The sequence below is a fragment of the Ranitomeya variabilis genome, chromosome 2 (assembly GCF_051348905.1).
Source record: "Ranitomeya variabilis isolate aRanVar5 chromosome 2, aRanVar5.hap1, whole genome shotgun sequence".
NCBI lineage: Eukaryota > Metazoa > Chordata > Amphibia > Anura > Dendrobatidae > Ranitomeya > Ranitomeya variabilis.
The window spans coordinates 203,545,629-203,571,089 of NC_135233.1; the positions used below are offsets into that span (position 1 = coordinate 203,545,629).

At 38.6% G+C, this 25,461-nt stretch overlaps 1 protein-coding gene and 1 long non-coding RNA gene across 7 annotated transcripts in view; one reads left to right on the top strand and one right to left on the bottom strand.

The window, feature by feature from the left end:
* The window catches only part of LOC143804899 (uncharacterized), a 74,402-nt gene extending 73,066 nt beyond the window's left edge, over positions 1-1,336 (bottom strand). The window contains exons 1-2 of the long non-coding RNA XR_013221126.1: positions 1,316-1,336; positions 846-913 (exon numbers count right to left, since the gene is read on the bottom strand). This is a non-coding gene — a long non-coding RNA (uncharacterized LOC143804899). The remainder of the gene's footprint in view (positions 1-845; positions 914-1,315) is intronic.
* The window catches only part of TNC (tenascin C), a 157,721-nt gene extending 133,612 nt beyond the window's left edge, over positions 1-24,109 (top strand). For all 6 annotated transcript variants that reach the window (XM_077283461.1, XM_077283463.1, XM_077283462.1 and 3 more), the window contains 5 exons: positions 3,532-3,683; positions 7,973-8,069; positions 15,340-15,501; positions 16,331-16,494; positions 19,050-24,109. In XM_077283461.1, the coding sequence (XP_077139576.1) occupies positions 3,532-3,683; positions 7,973-8,069; positions 15,340-15,501; positions 16,331-16,494; positions 19,050-19,160 (686 nt within the window). In that variant the 3' untranslated portion in view covers positions 19,161-24,109. The remainder of the gene's footprint in view (positions 1-3,531; positions 3,684-7,972; positions 8,070-15,339; positions 15,502-16,330; positions 16,495-19,049) is intronic.
* Positions 24,110-25,461: the final 1,352 nt, after the last annotated feature.

The window sequence follows — 25,461 nt, forward strand, 5'->3', positions numbered from 1 at the left end:
TTCTTGCCGATTCTTGCACGATCGATTTCTGTTACTCAACTTTTGTAGCGTTGGCATCTAAGACAATGGATAAGATTCCAGCTTTCATTCTTCAAAAGCCTTTGTACGAAACGGTTACTAGTGCAAATTTTTACATAATTTTTTACCCACCAGGTGTTTTATTTATTTATTTTTTTCAAACGATACAGCCCTATGTGTAACGTCTTGAAATAAGCCTTGAAACGAGAAACGGATCATGCGTTTTCATCATAGAAGCTGACGGAGCCGATCGATATAGTAACAGCGGCTAAATAATTTGCAACACTAAAAGCAGAAGAAAAAAAAAAAGTAGTCACGCTGACAAAACCATAATGCAAGCGTTATTCCAGTTTCCACCTCCTTAAATGTCAAGGCTGTATTAAAAGCTTTCCGCATCCTCTCCAAGCAGAAAATTAAACCTTTCTACTAGGGGAAAATGTGTACGTCAATGACAGGTGTGATTTACCAGTCCTTTACCGGTAGACTCTATTCTGTAGAGCTTTTCGAAAAGCAGATTTTATGTTGTGGAGCTATTAGCTTATTGTTTGGGGAAAATGCAACTTCTTTTTTTTTTCTGGTCTTTATCTTGTAAATCATAACATACCCGATTGGCTAAAATATAGACGAGGTCCTACAAATTTGGACAGTTTGACCTAACTGTGACCTAAGTTTCGAACATATTGAATGGAAAGTAGTTCAGATTTTTGAAAGGAAACATGTGCTTGGACAGACGCGCCTCAGTGAGAGAAGCCAGACTAGTAACTGCTGGAAGCGAAGGACTACAAAGGGCTGAAGACTAGCGGAAGAATTTGTTTTGGGCTACTTACCGCACCTTGGCTGGCCGTCAAGTGAACAGGATGTGCTCCCAATGGTGGTGGCTTCGTTCCTCTGAAATCTAAAGCAGACAGTTAATCCTGGAAAGGGAACATACTACATTTTTTAAGGTATTTGGATAAGAAAAAAGGAAGGCAGAAGAAGACAGGACTTACACACAGAGATGTTATGAGCTGGAGTAGTGTGCAATCCATTATTCCCTATAGCAAATTATTATTGGCCTCCTTACGTTTGTGGTTACGCACAGAAGCCGCAGACTTTCTACTCTTCCTGTTCTTAAAGCTCAGGCTTAACGGATACCATATTTTATAGCAACAATCATATTTGTCGTGTTAGAACTGGAATCCTTTTGTTTTCCATCACGTGCATAATCAGATTTCTGAGATCTTGAATGAGACACGTCTGTGCGCGAGGAAAAAAAAATAGGATTTAAGGAATATATTATACTATAATCCTTACTAACCTCGATGCTGGGAGATATATGTATTTTTACTGTTTGCATACGTGGGATATGAGTCATTCAATATGGATTTTTTAGCGAGATTAGTTCATGCGAGGTTGATAAATAAAAAGTTGTCCTCACGAATGAAAGAGTGGACCAAATACCCCCTGCAACGAAAAGGATTTTAGATTTTATGCACCCAGCTGATCCATTGCGTGAGCTACCGAAATAAGCGACATTTGCTTTCTTACTGCAGCAGACATAAATCTGTGCAGAAATCTTTCTCCGAGTGTGTACAAGGTTAAAGAAACATTTATATGCATGGCATGTGGAATTCATATGAATTTAAAGGGTTTTTCCCCCACAAATAAAGTTTTAATCAATAGATCTTGGAATAATAAGAAGTTCAACAATTGGATGTGATTCAATAAAATGTCCCTGTGCCGAGATAATCTTATAAATGTGCCACTGCTGTGTACTGTGTAATGGCTGTGTCTGATGGTGCAGGAACATGGTCTGATCATACCACAGCTCCTGGGCAGGGAAGGACCTTATTCGTTGGAACCTCCCCCCCAAGTGCAGAGCCCACCCTGATATCTGCTTGAACATAGGCATGTTGGTTATTTATTGTAACCAATAGACTGTGATAAACTTTAAGACAAACCACAAAACTATTATGGGGCCGATGTAAGTAGGGGAATAGTAATAAACTGCTTTACATGCTTCCCACTATGCAAATCTGTAATGCAACCCCTACCCTACCGTGTGCCATTTATACTACCGGTACCTTCAAGTGTGGCAGAATGGCCTTCAACAGTCCCAAATTTCCCAGGACCATCTCGATTATCCAGAAACAGTTGCAGCATCTTGTTCTGGGGTAAGATTCCATAAAAATCCTCCAATATATTGATGCTTAGAACAGTCCCTGGCAAGCTGGGGACTAAAATGTTGGTAAATTGCCAACAAGAAGGTAGATTACTATGTGCTAGAGGCCACTATTACCTCTGCACCCCCCCCGTAGCTCAAGTCCTATAAAGCAGAGCAATGCGAGCTGCTGAGTTCCGTGATTGTCTAGATTATTCCATATGCCGTCAGCTCCCTCTAGTGAGTTTCAGAATATTATTGTATAACTTCGTAAAGGAAAACTGTAAATTTCATGTTCTACATATAAAAACTAAGGCTTCCAACCCTTCAAAGATATTTTACAAAGTAACGGGGGAAAGTAACTTCAGTCTCAACGAGGAATAAGCCCAGTCAGTATTTTGCTATGTGGTCCCATGATTAGAGATTTTGCCCATAAATCTGTCTGACCAGGATTTTAAGAAAATTTCTTAACAAGTAAGAATGTGAGAGAATCACCAATACTCACCGGAAGTTTCGTAACTTGAATTTTGTGGGCCCCAATTCAAAATATCGAACAGGGCCCCAGCAATCACAGGTCTTTAATAGTAATAGTCTTTTTATATGGACCAAAGGGACCTTTTTTGCCCCCTAGACTCCATGGCCCATCCTTTGTACCTATCATATTTACGCCCCTGCTCATCTATTAAAGGGGTTCAAGTCTGCAGTCATTCCATGTATCTGCAGACTTGTGAATCCCCAGAGCATGCACAGTGCACGCTATCAGGATTCTCTGGTGCTGTGATTTGCATACATGTGGTCACATGCCGACTAGATGTACGCGGCCTCGCTAAATACAAGTAAATGTCTAGTAGGGAGTATGCATATTGTGTGCTTGCAGTTACATGGTTACTTGTTCCCAGTGCCAGCACTGGAGAATCCTGACAGTGCGCACTGTGCACAATGTGAGGATTCACACGTCTGCAGTCACACAGAGAGAATGCAGAAATGAGCCTCAAGCCTTGACAACCCCTTTACCTTCCCCACCTCTTCAGAACCACTGGATCACCTTCTGTACTTCCACATGTTTGCTGCAGCCAATCACTGGCCTCAGCATACTTGTGCTCTTCATGTGGACATCATTGCAGAGGCCACTGATTCTGTTACATGCGTACATGCTACAGCGAAGAAAACAAAGACTAGGACCATGGACCACGGGAGCAGTAGGAAATTTACCGGGTAAGTATTGGCTAATTCTCAACAATCCCTTTAAATATTCTTATAATTCCATCCTTTGCCTTGTCAGACCTACTTTCTTCTATTGAGTTGGGTCTTTATAGGATAGTTCTACGTTTTTCCGAAGTTTCTAATTTGCCTCTTTCATTCTCTCATTCCAGTTGGGCTTCTGTATCAGTTCCCTAAGGATTGTTCCCAAGCCATTCTAAATGGAGAGACCGAGTCAGGAATGTACACTATTTACGTAAATGGCGACCAGTCACAACCTATGGAAGTCTACTGCGACATGAATGTTGATGGAGGTGGATGGATTGTAAGTATCAAATATCACTAAATTCTCCTGTAGGTTTACAAAGTCACCTATGTAACCTAATCTGGGCAACTAAAAAAAACAAAACCATTGAAATCGATCCATTTTTAATGGTCACTGATCTCTTATTGCATTGCTGGCAAAATATGAAGACAATGAAGACCACAATCTCATGGCTGACCCTATCAAATTGGAAATGTTTATAATCTTAGGCAATTTCACAAATCTTAGCCTATTGTTCTAAAAATCTTAAGAAAGGTTAGAACACAGGTCAATTAGAAAGAAACTCGACCTGTGATATCTGTTTAAAGAACTAAGTACATTTTTCTTAATTATAGACATATTGCAAAGGACATATATTAAGTATCTTGGAGGTATTTTTTTTCTGAAATTATATAAAAATTATATATAACAATATACCTTGATATCTGTGATCCGATGTCTTATTCTAGAGAAATCCACATTTTTATAAATATGTAAATAAGCTGTTAAGATCTATGGGCCGGATATAGATCTCCCCAAGAATCTGCCTCCAGAGCTTTTTATAAAAGAAAGGGGGAGTTACCAGTGTGAGACATGTAATGACTGACAGTCTGTTCTCCTGATCTACATGTCTCACAGTGGTAATGTTTCCTTTCATTTACAATAATTTCCGGAGGCAGATTCTCGGGGAGATCTATGTCCGGCCCATAGATCTTAACAGCTCATTTACATATTAAGCAAAATTCTCTGGAATAAGAAATCAGACATCCCATTAACAGATTCACTCTAACCATATATCTGAATTTTATGTCAAATACTGACCAAATACTGCTAGTGTGAATGTGGCCTTAGAGTACCGTAATAATTTACAGACCAAATTCCCACAAATACTAAAATCGATCATACCCTATATGTGCCAATGTTCAGAAGAACGAAGTCCCTCTAAAATGCAAAGGAATAGGTCACACTGATCAACACAAGTCATTCCACACCTAATCAACTCTTGTTGATCAGTACACAACCTGTCTAGATTCTTAGTTTTAAAGGTCAATTCTTGCCTACCACTTGGCTTGTTCAGACACATCTGCAGATCTCATCTCATCATAAACAGCAGAAGGGCAAACAAAAGCTGGAAACGCAAAAATAGATTTTAATTTATTCAATATAGTTTCTACGTTAAAGTCAAACATATTTTGGAAAAAACATGAACAGGAATCTAAAACCATAGCAAACTAATAACAATAATAATATTAATAGAAAAAAAGAAGAAGAAAAATAAGGAAGAAGAAGAAGCAGAGTGAAAAAGGAAAAAGAAGGAGGAAGAAGAGGAAGAAGATGGAAGTAGAAAGAGGAAGAAGGAGAAAAAGGAAGCAGAAGAATGATGAAAAAGGAGGAAGAAAGGAGGAGGAAGAGGAAGAAGATGGAAGTAGAGGAAGAAAGAAGACATGAAAAAGAAAAATAAAGAGGAAGAAGAAGAAGGGGAAAGAACAAGGAAGAAAAAAATAGAAGTAAAAGAATGAGGAAGGAGAAGAAGTAGGAAGAAGAAAGAGAAAGAAGAAGAAGCAGGAAGAAGAAGAAAGGAAAAGAAGAAGGAAGAATAAAAAGTTTTTAGGAATTAGAGTGGGTTGTCCAATTTTCATTAGTGGAGGTCTGACCCCAACACCCCAATGATTATCACAATGGAGCAGCCAAGGCTGGAGGCGCCGACTCTACAGTCCGTTCTACTGAGACCCTAGAGATCGACCACCAATGAACAAACATTTATCTCAATCAATACTTTCAGGCTCCAGTAATGTCAGCTTCTTACATTTCTTACCTATCTAGAAAGATAAACATTATCTGAGATACAACTACTACAAGATCATATTAAAAAAAATATATATATTTAATTTTTTTTTTCTAAAATGTGTAAGAATTAAACATGACATTATGCTTAATAAGACAAGTGCCATATATCATATATAGCTATAGTATATACACACATATAGTCCCTCATTTAGTGCGTACAGTTTTGTAACATCTGATAATGAAACACAAGTTATGGGAAATATTGTAAAAATGCAGAAAATTTGTACTGCACTTACAGTAAATGCCCAGATCACGTGTCAGACTGAGCCTGTAGGATGGATCTTATGTAAGTCTGCACTGATAGCTAATAAATCAGAGGCAAGAGGAAATAGTGTCTTATACAGTAAATCAAGATATTTGTTTCATATTATACAGAGATAATCTAAAATGTCCTAAATATTCAATTCATATCTATCTATCAAACTATCTATTATCTATCTATATCTATCTATCTATTATATATCTATTATCTATCTATATCTATCTATCTATTATATATCTATTATCTATCTATTATCTATCTATTATCCATCTATCTATTATTTATCTATTATCTATTATCTATCTATTATCTATCTACTATTTATTATCTATCAATCTATTATCTATTATCTATCTATTATCTATATGTATCTATTATCTATCTATTATGTATTATCTATCTATTATCTATCTATTATATATTATCTATCTATTATCAATATCTGTCTATTATCTATCTATATGTATTATCTATCTATTATCTATCTATTATCTATTATCCATCTATCTATTATCTATCTACTATTTATTATCTATCAATCTATCTATTATCTATCTATCTATCTATCTATCATCTATCTATCTACAGTATCTATATATTATCTATCTATCATCTATCTATCTATCCATCTATTTTCTATCTATCTATCATCTATCTATCTATATCTATCTATTATCTATATATGATCTATATATGTATATATATATATATATATATATATATATATATATTATCTATCTACTATCTATATATTATCTATCTATCTATCTATCTATTATCTATATGTTATCTATCTATCTAATTATTATCTATCTATCTATTATCTATCTATCAATCATCTATCTATTGTCTATCTATCTACATTTTTCTAGAGTTTAGAAGGCATGTGGTGAGAATCTGAAAGTGAATGTAAGGAAAACTTCAAAGATGTAGAACCACAACACAACCGTTTAGATCTGTTTAGACTGTGTATATCTTATCAGGCAGCACGGTGGCTCAGTGGATAGCACTACAGCCTTGCAGCGCTGGAGTCCTGGATTCAAATCCCACCAAGGACAACATCTGCAAAGAGTTTGCGTGGGTTTCCTCCGGGTTCTCCGGTTTCCTCCCACATTCCAAAGACATACTGATAGGGAATCTAGATTGTGAGCCCCATTGGGGACAGCAATGATAATGTCTGTAAAGCGCTGCGGAATATGTTAGCGCTATATAAAAATAAAGATTATTATTATTATTATCATCGCTGACATGTCCCTATCAAGTGAACTCGCTCCAGGTGACTTTTGTCAGAACACCAAAACATTTTTCACATCCTATATGTTAAAAAAACTTGTATATTAAAAGGGTTCGTCTGCTTTGGAGAATTTCAGGCAACAACTGTCCTATTCCAAGGCAGCACCACCTCAGGAGGAATGAAGTATTACAACACACCAATGTGATACATGCATTAATATACTGGGTCTTCCAAAGTGGGAAAGGCTTTCAACTCAAACTGACATTCTGACCTAATCCCAAAGCCTGGTATTGTAGGGGATGTAACTTCTATAATATATGTACCTCGGGCTCGGATGAGACAATTGAAGTTTAATCAAATATGCAAATTAGGGGGCTTGGTTCTCTAGTCCGCCGATGTGTTTTTCATGCCACACCTCCATGGTGATTGACCGCACTGACTTGCCTTTGTTCACTCTGTGGACAGCCCTGTCATCATTAGTGTGGATGGCGAGGACATGCAAAACCAGTGTGTGCACTGAGCCTCTCGGTCACACCCAGGGTGCACTCAGCACCTTCATTAGCATATCTGATTAAACTTCAGTTTTACAGAATAGAGGCAACAATAAACGATGCATGTTTTATAGGGAATATTTCCCATACAAAGCTTTGTGCTTTTTTCATATTGTCCGTTTGGGCTGACAGACTCCTTTTAATACTGGTACCTATAATTAAGACATGTAATTCTTATCAGATTGGTGTGAGTAAGACTTCTGAAACCCCCATTATTAAGGAGCAGAGGAACACTGAGACTAACACTGCTCCCTATATTGGGTCTGAATGGGATGGAGCGGGAGTACCACTTATAGCCACTATACCATGGAGATGTCCCATTGCGTCACTCCCCCTTTTATCACCTGATCATGAAGGTACGGACACGGATACTTATAGAAAGTATAATATAGAAATAATTACTTTCTACCTACAGGTATTTTTGAGAAGAACTGACGGGTCCGAAGATTTTTACAAAAATTGGAGAACATACAGCACTGGATTTGGAGATCCCAAAAATGAATTTTTCTTAGGTAAGTAAGCAAATATGCATACAAAAAAATGTTCATCCTCAAACAAGGACAAGTTGCATATCAAATTTAAAGGGAATCCAAAATTTGGTTCATGCTGCCCGAGCCATTGAGAATCAGACATCGGCTGTGTTAGGTTGCACTTTGAAATGTAGCGTTTCAAAGAAAACATACTCAGAGCTTTGCATCTTGGATAACTAGTTGTGGGTACGTTTTCTCTCTTCACCCCATTTCCTTGATGGACAGCTCTCAATCTTTGTGTGTTTCTTTAAGGAATATTGGTTGTAAAAAATGTGTTATATATACAAAGGGTACTAGGTACAGATTCGCAAAAAAGTTATAATCTGGTGAATGCAATACAATTATAACTTATAACTAGTGTTGATCAAGCAGTGAAATGCTTGAATACTTGGTACTCAAATCAAGCATGTAGGACGCTTAGATGTTCTCAACTTAACTAGCGAGTATAATGGAAATGAATGGCAAACTTGAGCATTTTTCCAGAGGATGGAAATTGTCTCTTCAGAGAGTAAGAGGACTAGAACTCTAGTGCCACCTATTGGAAGTAGTAATCCCAATCCTAACAGTCAATGTCGACCCCTTAACGAGTCTTGTCACATGACTTAGGATAAAAGCCAAACCAGAATCTCAATTTACAGACACTGTGTTGCGGCTTTAAGTCTCCTCATCTCGACATGCTTAACATGTCATTCTCCACAAGGAGAAACGATACTTCTTGGATCCCGGTCAGACGCCTCTCACTCAGCCAAACCAGATTTCCACTTTGCACTGACGAGGGGCAGTACCCCGATACACAGTTTCTGCAAATTTAGATTCTGGTTTGACTTTTATCCTAAGTCATGCGACAAGGCTCGTTAAAGGGTTGACATTGACTGTTAGGATTGCTACTTTCAATAGGTGGCACTAGAGTTCTAGTCCTCTTTCTCTCTGAAGAGACAATTTGCATATTTCCCAGAGGAGCATTGCGACTTTAAGTCTCCTCATCTCGACATGCTTAACATGTCACTCTCCGCAAGGAGAAACGATACTTCTTGGATCCAGAGGATGGAGAAATTCTCACTCTCTGTCTCTCTCTTGCTCTCTCTGTGCCCAGCTCAGATAATTCACTTACGAGGATCCGAGAACTTAAGCACCATGCGATAATCAGCATTGCTTGCTACTTAGTCGAGCACCCCAATGCTCAATCAAGTATTGAGCAGTGCCGAACATGCTGTGCAATCACTGCTTATAACTAGTCATTTAGGTAGGCCAATTGACATACCAAAGAGGGTCGAACATCACCAAAATTACTCTTGAAACAACCCTATACAGCAATGTCTGGTACTTACCCCAGGTTTATGAGAGAGAGTTCAGGATGCTGTAAGGTGGCTGTAGGACACCTAGTGGATGGGAGATAAACCTGGAGCATTGCTTTAGTACATATAGGACTAGAAGGGGTTAATCAGCCTTGTCAGGTTGATTGTGAGCTCTGACGAGTTGGGAGAGTGGGCTGCTCACCATATCTCCACCCACTGGGTGTGGTTCGCCTTGTAAAATGAGACCTGTTTGTCTCACACATGTCTGTGTGTCTAGAGGTGTGCAGTGTGTCTAGAGGTGGATTGTGCACCTTTGCTAAAGGACTAAAGGTACCTTCACACGAAACGACTTTACAACGAGAACAACAATGATCCATGACGTTGCAGCGTCCTGGCTAGCGATATCGTTGTGTTTGACACGCAGCAGCGATCAGGATCCTGCTGTGATATCGCTGGTCGTTGAATAAAGTTCAGAACTTTATTTGGTCGTCAGATCGCCGTGTATCGTCGTGTTTGACACCAAAAGCAACGATACCAGCGATGTTTTACGCTGGTAACCAGGGTAAATATCGGGTTACTAAGCGCAGGGCCGCGCTTAGTAACCCGATGTTTTACCCTGGTTACCAGCGTAAAAGTAAAAAAAACAAACAGTACATACTCACCTGCGCGTCCCCTGCCGTCCGTTTCCTGCTCTGACTGAGCGCCGGCCCTAAAGTGAAAGTAACAGCACAGCGGTGACGTCACCGCTCTGCTGTTAGGGTCGGCGCTCACACAGTACAGGAAGCGGACGCCGGGGGACGCGCAGGTGAGCATGTACTGTTTGTTATTTTTACTTTTACGCTGGTAACCAGGGTAAACATCGGGTTACTAAGCGCGGCCCTGCGCTTAGCAACCCAATGTTTACCCTGGTTACCCGGGGACCTCGGCATCGTTGGTCGCTGGAGAGCCGTCTGTGTGACAGCTCTCCAGCGACCAAACAGCGACGCTGCAGCGATCGGCATCGTTGTCGCTATCGCTGCAGCATCGCTTCGTGTGAAGGTACCTTAAGAAGCTGAACTTTAAGCCATGCGGGCTACACATCACGATTGTATGGACTTGTTACTTTATGTTTCACTTTGTGCTGGACAAAGGATGCATTTAAGTTTTCCTGTGATGTGGTTTATGAGGATTGAAACAAACCAGCCGAAGTTTAACTAAAATCGGTCACTGTAATACATCAGATCGCTCCCAAGTGAGTGGCATTTTTACATTGTGTAGATTGAGGATAATGTCTGGGAAAGTTCACCAAGCTCTACTGGGCACGCCTGCGGTGTTGGCTTTTCAGTGTGGCAAATCAAAATCACACTTGTATTAATTCTGAAAGAAAAAATAAATGATCATCAGATTACTTAGGACAGGAAGAATTTCAAAAAAGTAAAACAATTCAATAGTCACCAACAGCAGCTGACATAATAAATTATCAGACAGAAGGTGCCATAACCATCATTGGACTATGTTCACATGGAGTCTTTTGGAGGCAGAAAAATCCAGGGAAGTTTTTCAGAAGAAAAGTTGTTTTTCCTTTGAGCAGAATTTGAAGAGGTTTTGGAAGTATTTTTTTCCCTAATTTTTTTTTTCCAGTCTATTGACCTGACAGTGTCAGGTTTGGAGTGAATTCAATGAGTAAATCCATGGGCAACTTTGCAGAGCTGGGGTGTTGGTATCAAATCCAATCAAGGACAACAACTGCAGTGGGGTTTTATGATCTTCCCGCGTTGTGTGGATCTCTTTCCACTCTCCGAATGGAATAGGGAATTTAAATTCTGAACACCAATGGGAACATTAATGGTAATATCTATTAAGTGCTGTGGAAATTAATGGCGCTATATACACGAGTAAAATAAACAAATAGAAACAGAAACAAAACTTCAATGAAAAAGACACTGCAAAATATTTGGTGGGAGATTTTTATTAGGAATAGTATTTGAAGCAGTTATTGATGCAGATCTGCTGCAACTGCATAAAAAAACTATTCTGAATACACTAGGTTGAAAAGGAATCTGTCAGCTGGATTTCGCGCCCCCCCCCCCTCCAAACTTTATATGTCCAACTCCAGCAATACCTTTACATGGCCGGTCCATCCGTTCATTACTGAGAAAACTACATTTTAATCAATATGCAAATGAAGCTAACAGGCTATGGTAGATCTAAACAAAATGGATAATTTCACCATGCAATCCAGCATTTCGTTAAATGGTAACTACTTTATTTCATAATGATAAATATCCAGGTAGACAGATAAAATCGTTATGAAATAAAGAAGTTATTATTTTAAAGAAGCGCTGGATTGTGTAGTGGAATTTATCCAATTTGCTTGATGTCTTGCCAACCTGCAGGTTCATTGGGCTCGGTTTGATGAGGATGAATGGCTGAGATCTTTAAATTACTGCCAGATAAACACATCTCATCTTTGTTGTACTTTGTAGATTTGAAGCCTCTGTCACTCCAGCTCTATTCCCTGACAAATGCTGCCCCCTGTGGGAAATAGAGCTGGAGTGACAGAGGCTTCACATCTACCATAGCCTTTCAGCCTCATTTGCATATAATTTCAAACACAGATTTCTCATTAACGGAGGAACAGACTGGACATGTAAAGGTATTGCTGGACTTGTCTTTGAAAGAGCTATATGCACATATAAGTAGTTTGTGGTGTGAAATCCTGCTGACAGTCGCTTTAAAAAAAATGTATTATCCATTATAAATAGGTTGACTTTCAAAAAAGTCCCTTTCTTTATATGGGAATCTTAGGAACCCCGAATTATGAGAAAGAAAATCAACGCAGTATTAGCAAAACCAAAAGAAATGAACTGGAAGATAATATGGTATAAAGTGTAAAAGTCATCTCACCAGCGCCAAGGTGTACCCAATCGGGATGGTCACAAAGGACCTCAATGTTACTAAGGGCCGAGCAAACCTGAGGCCCAACCGTAGACACCCAGTAATGGGAAGCTATATATATGTGATGCCCACCTCAAAGAAAGGGAGGTCACAACCTTGTATGCACTGTGTGCAAAAAAACTAAAGCAAAACCAAAAGAAATGAACTGGAGTATAAGTTGGTATACATTCAATGTGTAGGAGCACGATCACACTGGCCATCAAACAGACAAAACCTAAGATGGATTCAAAATGAGCAAATATCCTGCTATAAGTAAGCAAAAAGCAGTAAAAAGTGTAAAAGTAAAAGTAATTTCATCAGCACCAAGGTGTACCCAGCCGGGAGAGTCAGAATTAACCTCAATGTTAATAAGGGTCGAGCAGAACTGAGGTACAATGGCTGACACCCAGCAATGGGAAGCTATATAAATGTGATGCCCAACTCAAAGAAAGGGATGTCACATTCTTGTGTGCAAAAACCTAAGTCAAAACCAAAAGAAACTAACTGGAGTATACGTTGGTATACATACAATGTGTAGGAGCATGTTCAAGATGGCCATCAAACAGACAGAGCCTAAGACAGAACCAAAAGGAACAAATACCCTGCTATAAGCAAGTAAAAAACAATAGAGCATATAAATAACCGTATTTAGTAAAGACTGATTTTGATTTACAAAAAGTGTAAAAGCCATCTCACCACGTCAAGGTGAACCCAGTTGGGACGGTTTTCATTTTATTTTTATCTAAAGTATTAGCTCCTCCCGCTCTGCTAATCTGTGTATTACATCGGTGGCTGTTGCAGAAGAATTGTTATAGCTACAACTTCTAAATTCCCTATTTCACGATTTCAAAATCTTTCCATTTTGAAACACATAAAACATATTTAAAAACATGTTATAAAATACGCTTGTCCTCATTTGTACCTACTAAAATCCACGCAACAGAGTAATTTGTGACCGACAATACAAAGACTTACATTTGAACCACGGGGTTCCGGCTTTATATAATAGTTACCGAGCACAAAAATAACAGATTAGTATGGATTTTTTTTCTACTTTTGAAATCTGTTATTTTGTTGAACAGTATCAGACAAGCAATTAACTTCAGCAACGGAAAATGTTGTTTTGTGAAGAAACCCCCCCTCAAGTCATTATTTCACTGCCATTATCGTACAGAACAGTAATAATGCCAGATTATCCAGTTAAATTGATTCATTCTGTTCAAATTATTTAAAAAAAAAAAGCAAAATAAAAGCTAATTTTTCCAACTAAAAACAAGAATTACACGCACTTACACACAGTTTAGAAATCATTAGCAAAGCTCATGGGTTATGAATAATTTTCTAAACCAGTAACTGTTTAACAGGGGAAAAAAAGAAAAAGCGAGTACGATATTGACATATTTGTCTCGGATTTCTTTGTCCTTGAATGGTTCCTGAAAAGTCCCAGGTGATGAAAACTGTCATCCCAACTATATAGGGACAAATAATCCATATGTCCAATGTTCATTGAGCGAAGACAATGGAAGTAAATAGGAGAATAACTATGGGCAAATCACCAAAGAAGTCACTGGAGGAAGTCTACAAATTGAGGAACATTTCACTGGTGGCCAAGACAAGGCTTCTACATACATTAGTCTGTTTTTTTCTATAGTAACATATTGATGTGAAACCAGGACGATAAAGAAACAAGGCAGAAGAAGAATCAATGTCTTGGAAATGTGGTGCTGGAGAAGGATGTAATCGAAACCATGGATGGTAAGAAGAACAAATAAATTAAAATTGAAACAAATCAACCCAGACATGTCACTCGAAGCAAGGATCACCAAGCTATGACTTGCCTAATTTTGACACATTATATGAAGAGAGAAATCTCTGGAGAAGGACATCATGGTCGGAAGAATAGAAGAAACATGGTGAAGAGGAAGACCAGCAACAAAGTGTCTTGTCTACTTTGGACACATCATACGAAGAGAGCTATCACTGGAGAAGGACATCATGGTCAGAAGAAAAGAAGAAACAAGGCAAAGGGGAAGACCAACAACCATTGGGTTGATACTATCAAGATAATGGTGGTGAAGACCCTGGTGGACCTATCTTGGCTTGCACAAGATTGAACTTCCTACAGAGGGTTCATCTATCAAGTCACCATTGCTCGAAATCGAGCTGAAGGCCATTAAACATTAACAATAATGGTCATTCAGTCCCCGTACAGATTGCATGTTGTCAGTATGAAATCTATGTTTTACATAGGAAGATAAAAAATGTGATCAGGACACATAAAAGGTATGATCACCCAACAAACAAGCTCGTCTGCTCATTTGTCAGGTGATCAATACCATTCAAGCAAATGATAGGAATAAGTAGAAATAAAACAATCAGTGTGTAGGACTCTGGCCAAACAGACAATCGCCTCCTACCTGCCAAGATCCTCTTTTTGTTAGCAGGGTCTATGTAATGTCATGTAGGCATCACGCCACAACAATAATATCAGACCAAGCCAACAAATCAAGACAGACACCATGAATTCTGGCATGTCTCAAAGGAGTCTGTATGTGTTTGTGTGGGTCTGAGGCTCCTTCTGGGCTGCCATGGGCCAAAGACATCACCCTTGGATCAGGGTTTTACAAACTTATTTGCTCATCTCCAGTAATAAGTCGGTTGAAACAATTATTGACCAGTGTAAAAGAAAAACCCTAAATTTAGCTTCCTTGGGGAATCAGCTGATAATAGTAGGGAAGCTGTCGGAGGATGCAAAATAATTAAAATTAAAATTGTTTTCCAGGATTAGGAAAAAATGTGTTTTGTTTTTATATAAACAGCGTCTCTCTGGCCGTCTTAGGTATTGCAAGTAAGCCCCAATTATTTTATTGGAATTGTGATGCAATACCAGACAAGACAAAAGTGCAAAAAAGGGGAGAGATAAAAGGCGTGAAAACTGTAATCCCCAACAACCCCTTGAAATGGTGGACGTGTTTCTTCATCGTGTCTTTAGAGTACAAGTGTTGCGTCATGGTACTAATGTAAAAATGTGTCGTTCATAGGCCTGGAAAACTTGCACAAAATTACATCCCAGGGGCAATATGAGTTGCGTGTGGATCTTAGAGATTTGGGTGAAACGGCTTTTGCTGTTTACGACAAGTTTGAAGTTGGCGACGCCCGGAGCCGGTACAGGCTGAAGGTTGATGGCTACTCCGGGACGGCAGGTAGGTGGTTATCAAACGGAGCAGAAATACTTTCTGTTTTCTAATGTCTATATAACATTTTATACAGTCATTATCTCTACCGCACATATTACGCCGCTGCATAAATGGCCGTGCCGGTGTACATGTTTTAGTTCGGTAGGCTATTAATCATATTTATTCATTATTTAGGCTGAGCTTCTACACGCTTATACCTTACCTACTGTAATTAGATATTTAATTACCTCCTTAATTACCATTAGGATGATATTGTTAAATGTGGACGTGAAGGGAATAGCAAATTGATTAAGTTGTCATCTTTCAAATAAATGATCAATGTGTGTATAATTAAAAGAGTACCTGCCTTTTCACACAAAACCTGTCGAAAAATATATTCTTGCTGCCCTTATCATAGAATTAAAGGTAAAACTGCTTTTGAACCAGTCTAATATGTGTAAGATCAGTCTCAATTCTCAAGTCTTGCAAGATTCTTTCTGTTTAGTGGGCAGTCGCTTTTTAACTGCATTCTTCCAGCACTATAAGTACTAGAACTTCCACTCACGTCCCAGCTCATGGCTTACCTGTCTTCAATTGAAAGTTTATCTGTCTGTTATGCCTGTTTGTAGTTTGACAGACAGGAGAGCAGGAGCGGAGAGACAAAAACCCTTGATTTTTGGAAGGGCGATTTGCAGATTGCTCATTTGCTTATTTGCTTTAGCCCACAATCTATCAAATGAGGTTAAGTTGACTGAACATACAGTATACTTGCTATACTCATGTATGTGGACAGTTACGGCATATTGTGCATAGACTATCAGTGATATTAACATACTGCGGGTTTTCTGACTTCTAGGAGATTCAATGACTTATCACAATGGACGTCCATTTTCCACATATGACAAGGACAATGACTCCGCCATCACCAACTGTGCTCTTTCCTATAAAGGAGCTTTCTGGTACAAGAATTGTCACAGAGTCAACCTCATGGGTAGATATGGAGACAAAAGCCACAGCCAGGTAAGAACAAAGTTTTTAATATTTCATTTTCCGCCATTACTATTATTATAGTTCCTTAAAGGGAATCTGTCACCAGGTTTTTGCTTCCTCATCTGAGAGCAGCATAATGTAGAAAAAGAGACCCTGATTCCAACGAGGTATCACTTTGTTCACTGAGTGCAGCAGTTGTGATACAATCAGAGTTTTTAGATGGTTGGACTAGTGCTCACGTGAGTTACAGTCTGGGCAGTGATAATCTGGTGATAAAACATTAATTGTATGAAAACAACAGCACACAGCCTGAAAAGTTACACATTCATGAAAACAGTGTCTGAATTGCTACCTCATGCTGTCCTCAGATTACATAACAAAACCGGCGGACATATTCCCTTTAAGTCATCTTCGATCTCTTTGAAAATCCTTAAACATGCAGCAGTAAATGCCTACTCCCAACACATGGCATCTCTGTGTGAAACCTTGCAAATCAGGACCCAACTAGAGATTAGGCAGAATTTAATTGGCCTCTTGCAAATTTTTTCGATACACAGAGAAATTATTCTCAGTGAATTTAATGTCTCTTATTATATCCATTGGTCTCTCCAAAGTCCAGAGAATAATAATAAACATAAGATGTAAAAGATAAAAAAATTCTTATACTCCGCTTCCGCTCACCTCTCCATCCCGAATCTTCACATCATCTGACCGATGCTCTTCACATCTTCCTATCACTGCTCGCTGTGAAATCCCCAAGACCTCTTCACGCCAGGCCAGAAATTCTGGCTCTAATGAGGCCCTAGATGGTTCAGCAGAAGTGTGCAGAAGGTCACGCTATCATCATGTCACCTTGTGTGCTGTGACCTTGTGCGCACATTGTTTTGCATGAGTGGCGGTGATAAGAACATGCTTTGAGGACCTGTAATCGTGAGAAGTGAAGGGGCCATAGAAGTGTGGAAAGCAAGCGAGTATTGTTTTTTTTTGTTGTTGTTTTTTTTTTATATTTTGATGATTCCTTACCATTTTTGCTGGATCTGTGCAGAACAGAATTTTGGCAAATTTAGATTTTTGGAACATTAGAGTGGAATTCGATTCCACTCAAATATCTTCCCTTATCTTTAGATACGAGAGGTATTTATGAACGTAGAGAGTGAACGTTATAAACTCTTAGTCTTCATAATTGAGGAACTTGGTAACTCTTACAAATGCAACGAGAATTTAGCATTACTAAGGACTGTATATTAATGACCAATTCTTTAGATGTGATCGGTGTAATTGGTGGGGGGCTGACACCCGGAACCTTTATATGAATGAGGTTAGGCTTCTGTACCAGGCACAGATTCCTCACTGTGCCTCCATAAACTTAGACGGGACTCTTCTTTCTGCTTATCTGTTGGGTCACAAAGGGCGAATCCCTACTAATCTCACGTTAGGCCACCAATGTGTATTCCGAAAAAACAAATGTTTTTGGTCCTCTTTTAGGACAACAGCTTCTCCATCTGAATGTTTTACATTGATAAATTAAAGCACTTATACTCACATCCGGCATTGGCGCCGTTGCATCAGTGTCTGCAGTCATGCTCCCGGGATTCACATGCAGTTGTTATGTTACGTGAGCCCTGCGCTCAAACAGCATTGGTGTCATTGTCCACGCCTTCGGACATATTGAACATCAGAGGAGGTCAGAGAGCAGCAGCAGACCTGACTTCCTGTTGCTGCTCAATACGTCCAAAAGCGGGGACCGTGACGCCAGTGTTGATAGGTCGCAGGACTCATGTGTCGTAAAACCTGCACAAGAGCCCTGAGAATGCGAGTCCCAACACCGCTGGAATGGGGCCAACATATAAGGCATCTTTTACACTTGCCGTGTTTTTGTGACCTGTTTTTGCAGCCCCAATAGATTTCTATGGAACTGCAAAAACAGGCCGCAAAAATTTGTAGAAGCGCAGTACACCATATGGCCGTGAGGGCCGTATTTATGGCCATGAAAAGATATTGAGCCTGCTCGATATTTTTCATTGCTTACAGACACGGCCCCCATTGAAAATCAATGGGGCCGCAAAAACAATGGAATCTAGTTTTTGCGGTGCACCGTCAAAAACGTATTTGGAGAACGCCGTTTTTTCCCCTACTTTTCCCCTACTATTCTAATCCAGAAAAACGGCGATCCACAAGATTTTTGCAGCCCATTTTTGCGGCAGACTATGAAAATGACGACAATACGGCCTGCAAAAAAGGGCCGCAAAAATCACGGAAAGTGTAAATGAAGCCTAAGTGTTTTTTCATCTGTAACAAGCATTCAGATTGCAAAGTTCTAATGAAAATTTTTGACCAATTTGGGCATAAGTAAATTTTTTGCATTTTACCATGGATAGTAAGGAACATATACATATAGATAACTTACCATTTTTGTTGGGTCCAACAATCTGTCTCCTATAATCTGTGCAAATGTGTGGGACAGTTTGATCACCAATGTTCCAGTATTGCGTTGTGTGCCACCACCTTGAACTTCTTCTACAGCAAAATGCTCTGGATGGTTTGTCAGCAGTAGTTTTATTAACTCATGTCCTTTATTTTTGTAGGGAGTCAATTGGTTCCATTGGAAGGGTCACGAACACTCTCTTGAGTATGCAGAAATGAAGATAAGACCAGTCAGTTTCAGAAATCTTGAAGGAAGAAGAAAGAGATCATAAAGACTAATATATTACCATAAAAGTCCATAGAAGAAAAGGTGGGAAGACTGACTCCAATAGCGAATGACACCAACCAGTCTATGCCCTCTACCATACAACCCCCCAAAAAGAAGTGTCTTACAGAAATACCGCAGTGTCTTAATTATGTCATTGCTTCAAGGTGTTTTGTGGCCCAAAACAACACCAAAGACTTTGTGTTGCAACTAAGCGTCCCCCTCTAATAATAAGGAAAGGGAAAAGAGGGATCGAACATTGACAGGAACAATGAAAAAAATGAAGTGTACAGCAGTAGATTTAGAAATTGTCATAAATGGAACAAAAAGCTATTGTTTAATATTTTGTCATAAGTGAATTGTTTTATTTGGTGGGTTTGGCGGCTTTTATATTAAAATAACACATGACGTTATAAAATGTATCAAGACAAAAAAAAATACTTGACATCATTTTTGGAAGAAAACTGTCGTCTGAAAAAAGTAATAAAGTCCATACTAGAAACTTTTGGTAATTGATTTGAACTAGGCCCCTGATGATGATGATTAGTATGGCATTTCAAAGAGTTTCAGCATGATTAGAAAACAGTGAATGTTTTTTATTCTTTATTTTTTTTTCAGAAACAGTGGCACAGCTAATTACAGGTTTTGAGTGGTATTGCAATCAACCCCATTCATTTGCAATAAATGACACAAACCATTGAAAGATGTGGCACTGTGTCTAAAAGAAAGGAGCCATGTATTTGTAATCCTGTGCAACTCGTTTAAGAGCATGTTTAAGAGGTTTGACGGCCATTTTGAACCGGAGTATGACCCTTCCTTTTCCTTAAATTTTAAGAAAATTGAACAAAGTAGCAGCTGCGACGATTAAGTAGATGTCCTGATGCTACTATCTATAAATGTAATAATATATATTAAGATGCAGATGGCCGGACAGATGACAAGGAAAGTAAGTATTTTGCCTGTGAATGTGCATATGATACTTGCTCGGACATAGGACACCTGCATCGATGTCACTAGATCTGGCAGAAGAAATGGGCTCTACACCACCTTTAAAAAGTAACTAAACTTGCATTTTTTTGTAAATTGTCTCTTAAGAGAGAAAGAGGGCTAGAACTCTAATGCCACCTTTAGGAAGTAGCAATCCTAAAAGTCAATATCGACCCTTTAACGAGCCTTGTCACATGACATAAGGATAAAAGCCAAAATATCAATTTGCAGACACTGTGTTTCAGGGTACTGCCCTTCATCAGTGTAAAGTATGAGATATGATTTGGCTGGGTGAGAGGCTTCTGACTGGGATCCAAGGGGTAATGTTTCTCCTTGCGGAGAGTGGCATGTCAAGCATGCCGAGATGAGGATGTGGCCTCCAATCCTCTGATTTTGCCCAGTCTATTTTCCTGCATCCATCTGCATTAATATAACAGATTTGGAGTACAGTTGATGGCAGTGATGGCCAGCACCTGTCTCCTACTCTGAGTGTTGTGCCTATCAGAACTATCTCTTTCAGCAGACTGTCCCAAGAGTTAATGAGATACATGGTCCGAGCTGACCCACTACTGCCATCAGCTGTACTCCAAGTGAGTATGTTTGGATATCACTGCAGCTGAAATGGGGAGAAAATAGATTGGGGATAGGTAGGGGTTTGGAAGCCACTTACTTGAATTTTTACAGGAAAAAGATAAATATAATAATAATAAAGTGATTGCAAAGTTTTATAGCTATCCATGCTAGAAAAAATTATTTAAAAAAATAACTAAAAGTTTGGTTATTCTTTAAAGTATGTGGATACACTTTATATATCTATTTTGCAAAAGTTTGTAGATATATTTCCCTACTGTTGGTAAAGTTCTTTAAAACAATAGGTAGCAGGTCCTCTGACCTACCAAATACCAAGTGCCATTTATTGTACTAGTGACCTAAGTGCTAACATTAACATGCAACTGTGGATGAGAAGAGCCTACTGCACATCAGTACAACATTAATAATGCAGTGTACATTGCTCAATGTTTTATGTTAATTATGCTTAACTTGAACCATAGTTTTTAGATTGTAGATTTTTGCATGGAATCCAAGCCCAATATTCATCACTTTCCAATCCTTTCCAAATATGATAGTGCCCAGTCAGTCCACAGAGAAAATATGCCTATGGTGTACTTGCACATTATATTTACTCATTTTTTTTTGCGGGTGGGAAAAACCAATTACATTATTTCTTGGCGCATGGAAAATGTGCAAAATTGACCACTAAGGCTAGATTCAAATAGCCGTATTTTGCGGTCCATAAATTGTCCTCAATGCTTGGATTCACTGCTGGTCTACAGACTTGAAATTACCGCCTCAGCCTATATTCATTTGAGGCTGTAAGTTTGGACCAAGAGTCCCCTGCTCAGTCCAGTTTCTACGATCTGTAAAATATGGCAATCTGAACCATGCCTAAACTGAAAAAGAACTGAAAAAAATTCCCCACACATAAAAAATAAAATAAAAATCTCCTAAAAAGATGACTTTCATTTTTTTATTTTCATATCAGATTTTTCTGCCCAAAAAAAATAAATGCAAAAATACGAACATACCCTAAATATTTCAGATCTCCATACAAAAAATCTAAAAAATGTAAATCGTAATAGAAAATTAGTAAAACAAGGGCAACATTTGACGGCACAAAAGAAGATATAATGCAAATTTTTTTGCCTTTAGTGTTCCTTAAATGTTTTTAATCTAGGTGCTTGCATAGAAAAACATAACTTTTTTTGTGTCACGGCCTAATGTTAAAATAATGAAGAATGTATTAAAATGTGATTTCATGTCATTTCTGCTATATTGGCAGATATATGTTGTCATTAGCCATGGACTGTACATACAGTACAAAATAGAAAAGTTTATCATTAAAATAATAAAAAAGAAAGTAAATGCATTGTCAATAATGTGAATATTTTAACGCAACAACTTTTTGTTAAGTTCTAAAGTCACTATTTGAAAAAGTTAAATATAAACTCTGGAAAACTGCTTGAGATTTGTGTGCCACCATAATGTACATTTTTGGAAAACAAAGGACAAGAATTTGTTTTTTCTTCAGCCCAATATATCTTTTTAATAGGATGCCTGAGACTGGAGAAAGGATCTGTTCTTTCCAGATACAGTGTCACTTTTGTCCAAAAGTTGTGCCTGATCCGACAAACAGAGTTTACCAGACACTATGGTGATACCCTTATATAAAGATAGAATATATCCAGGTATTATGCTCACCTGAGCAAGCTCTGTAGTCAAAACTCCTATAAAAGCTCAATATCGGTGGCTGGGGATGAACTCCACCAGGATGCTTGACAAGAAGATTTAAAATTCACGGTTGTAAGCTGAGCTACCGAAATAAAGATCCTTGATCCAGAGATATAATGACTGAGCGGATATTATTCCACAACACGTTTCGATGCCGCACTGGCATCTTTATAACGTGTACAATACAGCTAGTCTTTACACATCCTAACGATGCCAGTCCGGCATCAAAATGCATCGTTGGATAAAAAAAATGCTCATTATATCTCTAGATCAAGGATCTTTATTTTGGTAGCACAGCCTATAACTCTGAATGGTCTCTTCTTGTTAACTAACAAAATTGGTATTGCCTTGGTACTATATCTTCACCTTATTTCAAAAGATGACAATATACATCCTTTTACATTAAAAGTATTTAGGATGGCCAAATACCGGAAGAAGCCTTGTCAACGCCATCAGTTGGAGAGACACCTGCTACCTCACAACGATGAATACAACGCAAACTTTCTGAATGATTATCGAAGGATCGCGGTCAACAATAAGAGGTTTCCTTACAATTGCCCATACAAAGTCCACGTTCCAATACAATAGCACATATGACTGTGACCCAATATGGCTAGGCAAGATCAACTGAACTAGGGTTTGACTTAGGTAGATATCTTGACCTCTCTTTGCTATAACGATGATGTCCACCCATGTTTTTTAACTTCTATGGGCACATCCTCCATTGGTTATGGCTAGTCCATGCTCTGACCATCTAAAGTAGTGTCAAAGTTTTCTACCAGCACTTTCCAGTTCATTATAGTTCAACTAATATTGTTGAGATTCGATTCACAGGACCAGGTCCATCAGCCAGGTCAGTAATCAGTGGCCACTGGTTGGGATTGCTGAGAACTGCCTCCTGCCTGATTGCATCCACATCTCTCCTCTTGATTAGCCAGCTGTCAAGATACCATTATTGCGGTGTGACATATGTGTGATGTCATCCCCAGTCGGCTAATCAAAAGAAGAGCGGCAGATGCCACCAGATTAGAGTCAGTTCTCGTGGATCTTGTAAATCTGTGGCCGATGGACCAGGTCCTACGAATCAATTTGCACCAACTCTACTGTAGACCATTGTCAGTTTCCAGAATAAAAAGGCCATTTCACTCAGCAGGATATCCAAAATAGACAAAAATAAGTGGGCTTCAAAAACCTTTTATTAAATAAAAAAATTATTACAAAAAAATTCAGTGACTGTTAACTGATGATGTTTTTGTACTTTATGTATAGATATGTTACAAGGGCAATAATTCCGTCAAGCACAAGAACCTACAAATTCAAAGGATTCTATTGTTTCTCTCCGCAGCAGGATTGCGTGACAGCATGCTATGTTTTTTTATATATATATCTGAGTAATTTTATACAAATTGGTTGAATAATATATTGGTGTACATGTCGACACAACGTCAAATATACAATGTTTAACTCTTTTCAGGCCGTGGAAGCCTGTCTGCCTTTGAGTAATGATGCTGTGCAAACTCCTTCACTGTTACAAAATGTTCATTTGAGCAGCCATGTGCCATCCAGATGGTGCCAATTATTAGGTAAAATCTTTGGGAGGGAACAAAGTATCTCTCTGCATTATGTACCATAACCTTTAATTAAGAAAATAAAAAAATAAAAAAAAGATTGTACATTAAATCTGTAGTTTGTCTTTTATTTCAAGTGAAATGCAATGTAGTATAGGATTGAATACAGGCGCAGACAGGGGGTCTAACAAACATTGTACGAGCTATGGTGGCTGCTACCAGGCCTTGAAAATGCTTTGCTATCTTTTTATAACCTTCTCCTGCTTTGTGGGCCTCCACCATATTCAGAGTTCTAGGCAGCGGCTTAAAAAGAGGGATCAGATAGGTTGGTCTGAGCTGCCACGAAAGAATGGAGAATGCCAGTCCAGTAGTGGTTTATTCGTCAACGCTTTTCAAAACATTCAACTTCTTCATCAGGACAACCACGAACAGTGGCTTAGAAGACCTCATGGCTGTTGATTTTTGGTATAAGGTTAGAAGGCTTGGTTTTATAAAGCTGGGAAATTTTCATCATCTGCCTTTCCTAACGATGATAGTGAACAAGCCATAACCCTAACAGGCTAATTAAGGTCTGAAACCTTGGTCAAAGTTATCTGAGCACACAAGCTTCCAAGGGTGCCCAAACTTCGGTCCATTTTCCTTGTTGTAATTTTTAAGATGTAAAAAAAATCTAATATGTTTTTTTTTTTTGCCTAAAATACACAGGAAATGTGTCATCTTCAACTTTAGGCTTTTTAGAGATCATTTCATCATCAATTTGCTTAACTGTTCACAAAAACAGTAATTTTGACCAGGAGTGCCCAAACTTTTACATGCCACTGTAAGACCCCTTTCACATGTCCATGTTTGTAGTACAGTACATGTGGCTTCCATTTTTTTCACAGATTCCACATGTACCCATTATACAAAAAAATTAAGCATGAGCTTATGTTAGTATACATGTAGCAGATAAACGCATTTTTACATTGACCGATAAACAGACAAAACCTACAGAAAAAAAATGATCATAAACAATGATGTAATTAAATAAGTAAAAAAGCAAAATTGCATTTAAACAACATAGGGTTCTTAGTAAACACTGTTTTTAATCAAAAAAGCATAAAAGCCATCAGACCATCAGCAAGGTGACCCTGTTCAGGATGGTCCTACACTGTGTATTATTGAAACCTTACCATGTGTCAATGCGTATTGATGGGGTCCGAAACGGTGGACACCACCCATGTTCACATTGGTCACATTGGCCATTAAACAGACAAAACCTACAAGATTTTTAATATTAGACAGTGTAGGACCTTCCCAAACAAGGTCACCTTGTCGATGGTGGGATGGCTTTTGTGATTTGCTTATTTACAGTAGTTTCAGCAGGGTTTATGACCATTTTGTTTCATAACTGATGCTGCTGTTCACGTGTCCGAGTTTTTACATGGACCATGCCTCTGTATGAATCACACGGAGACATGTCCG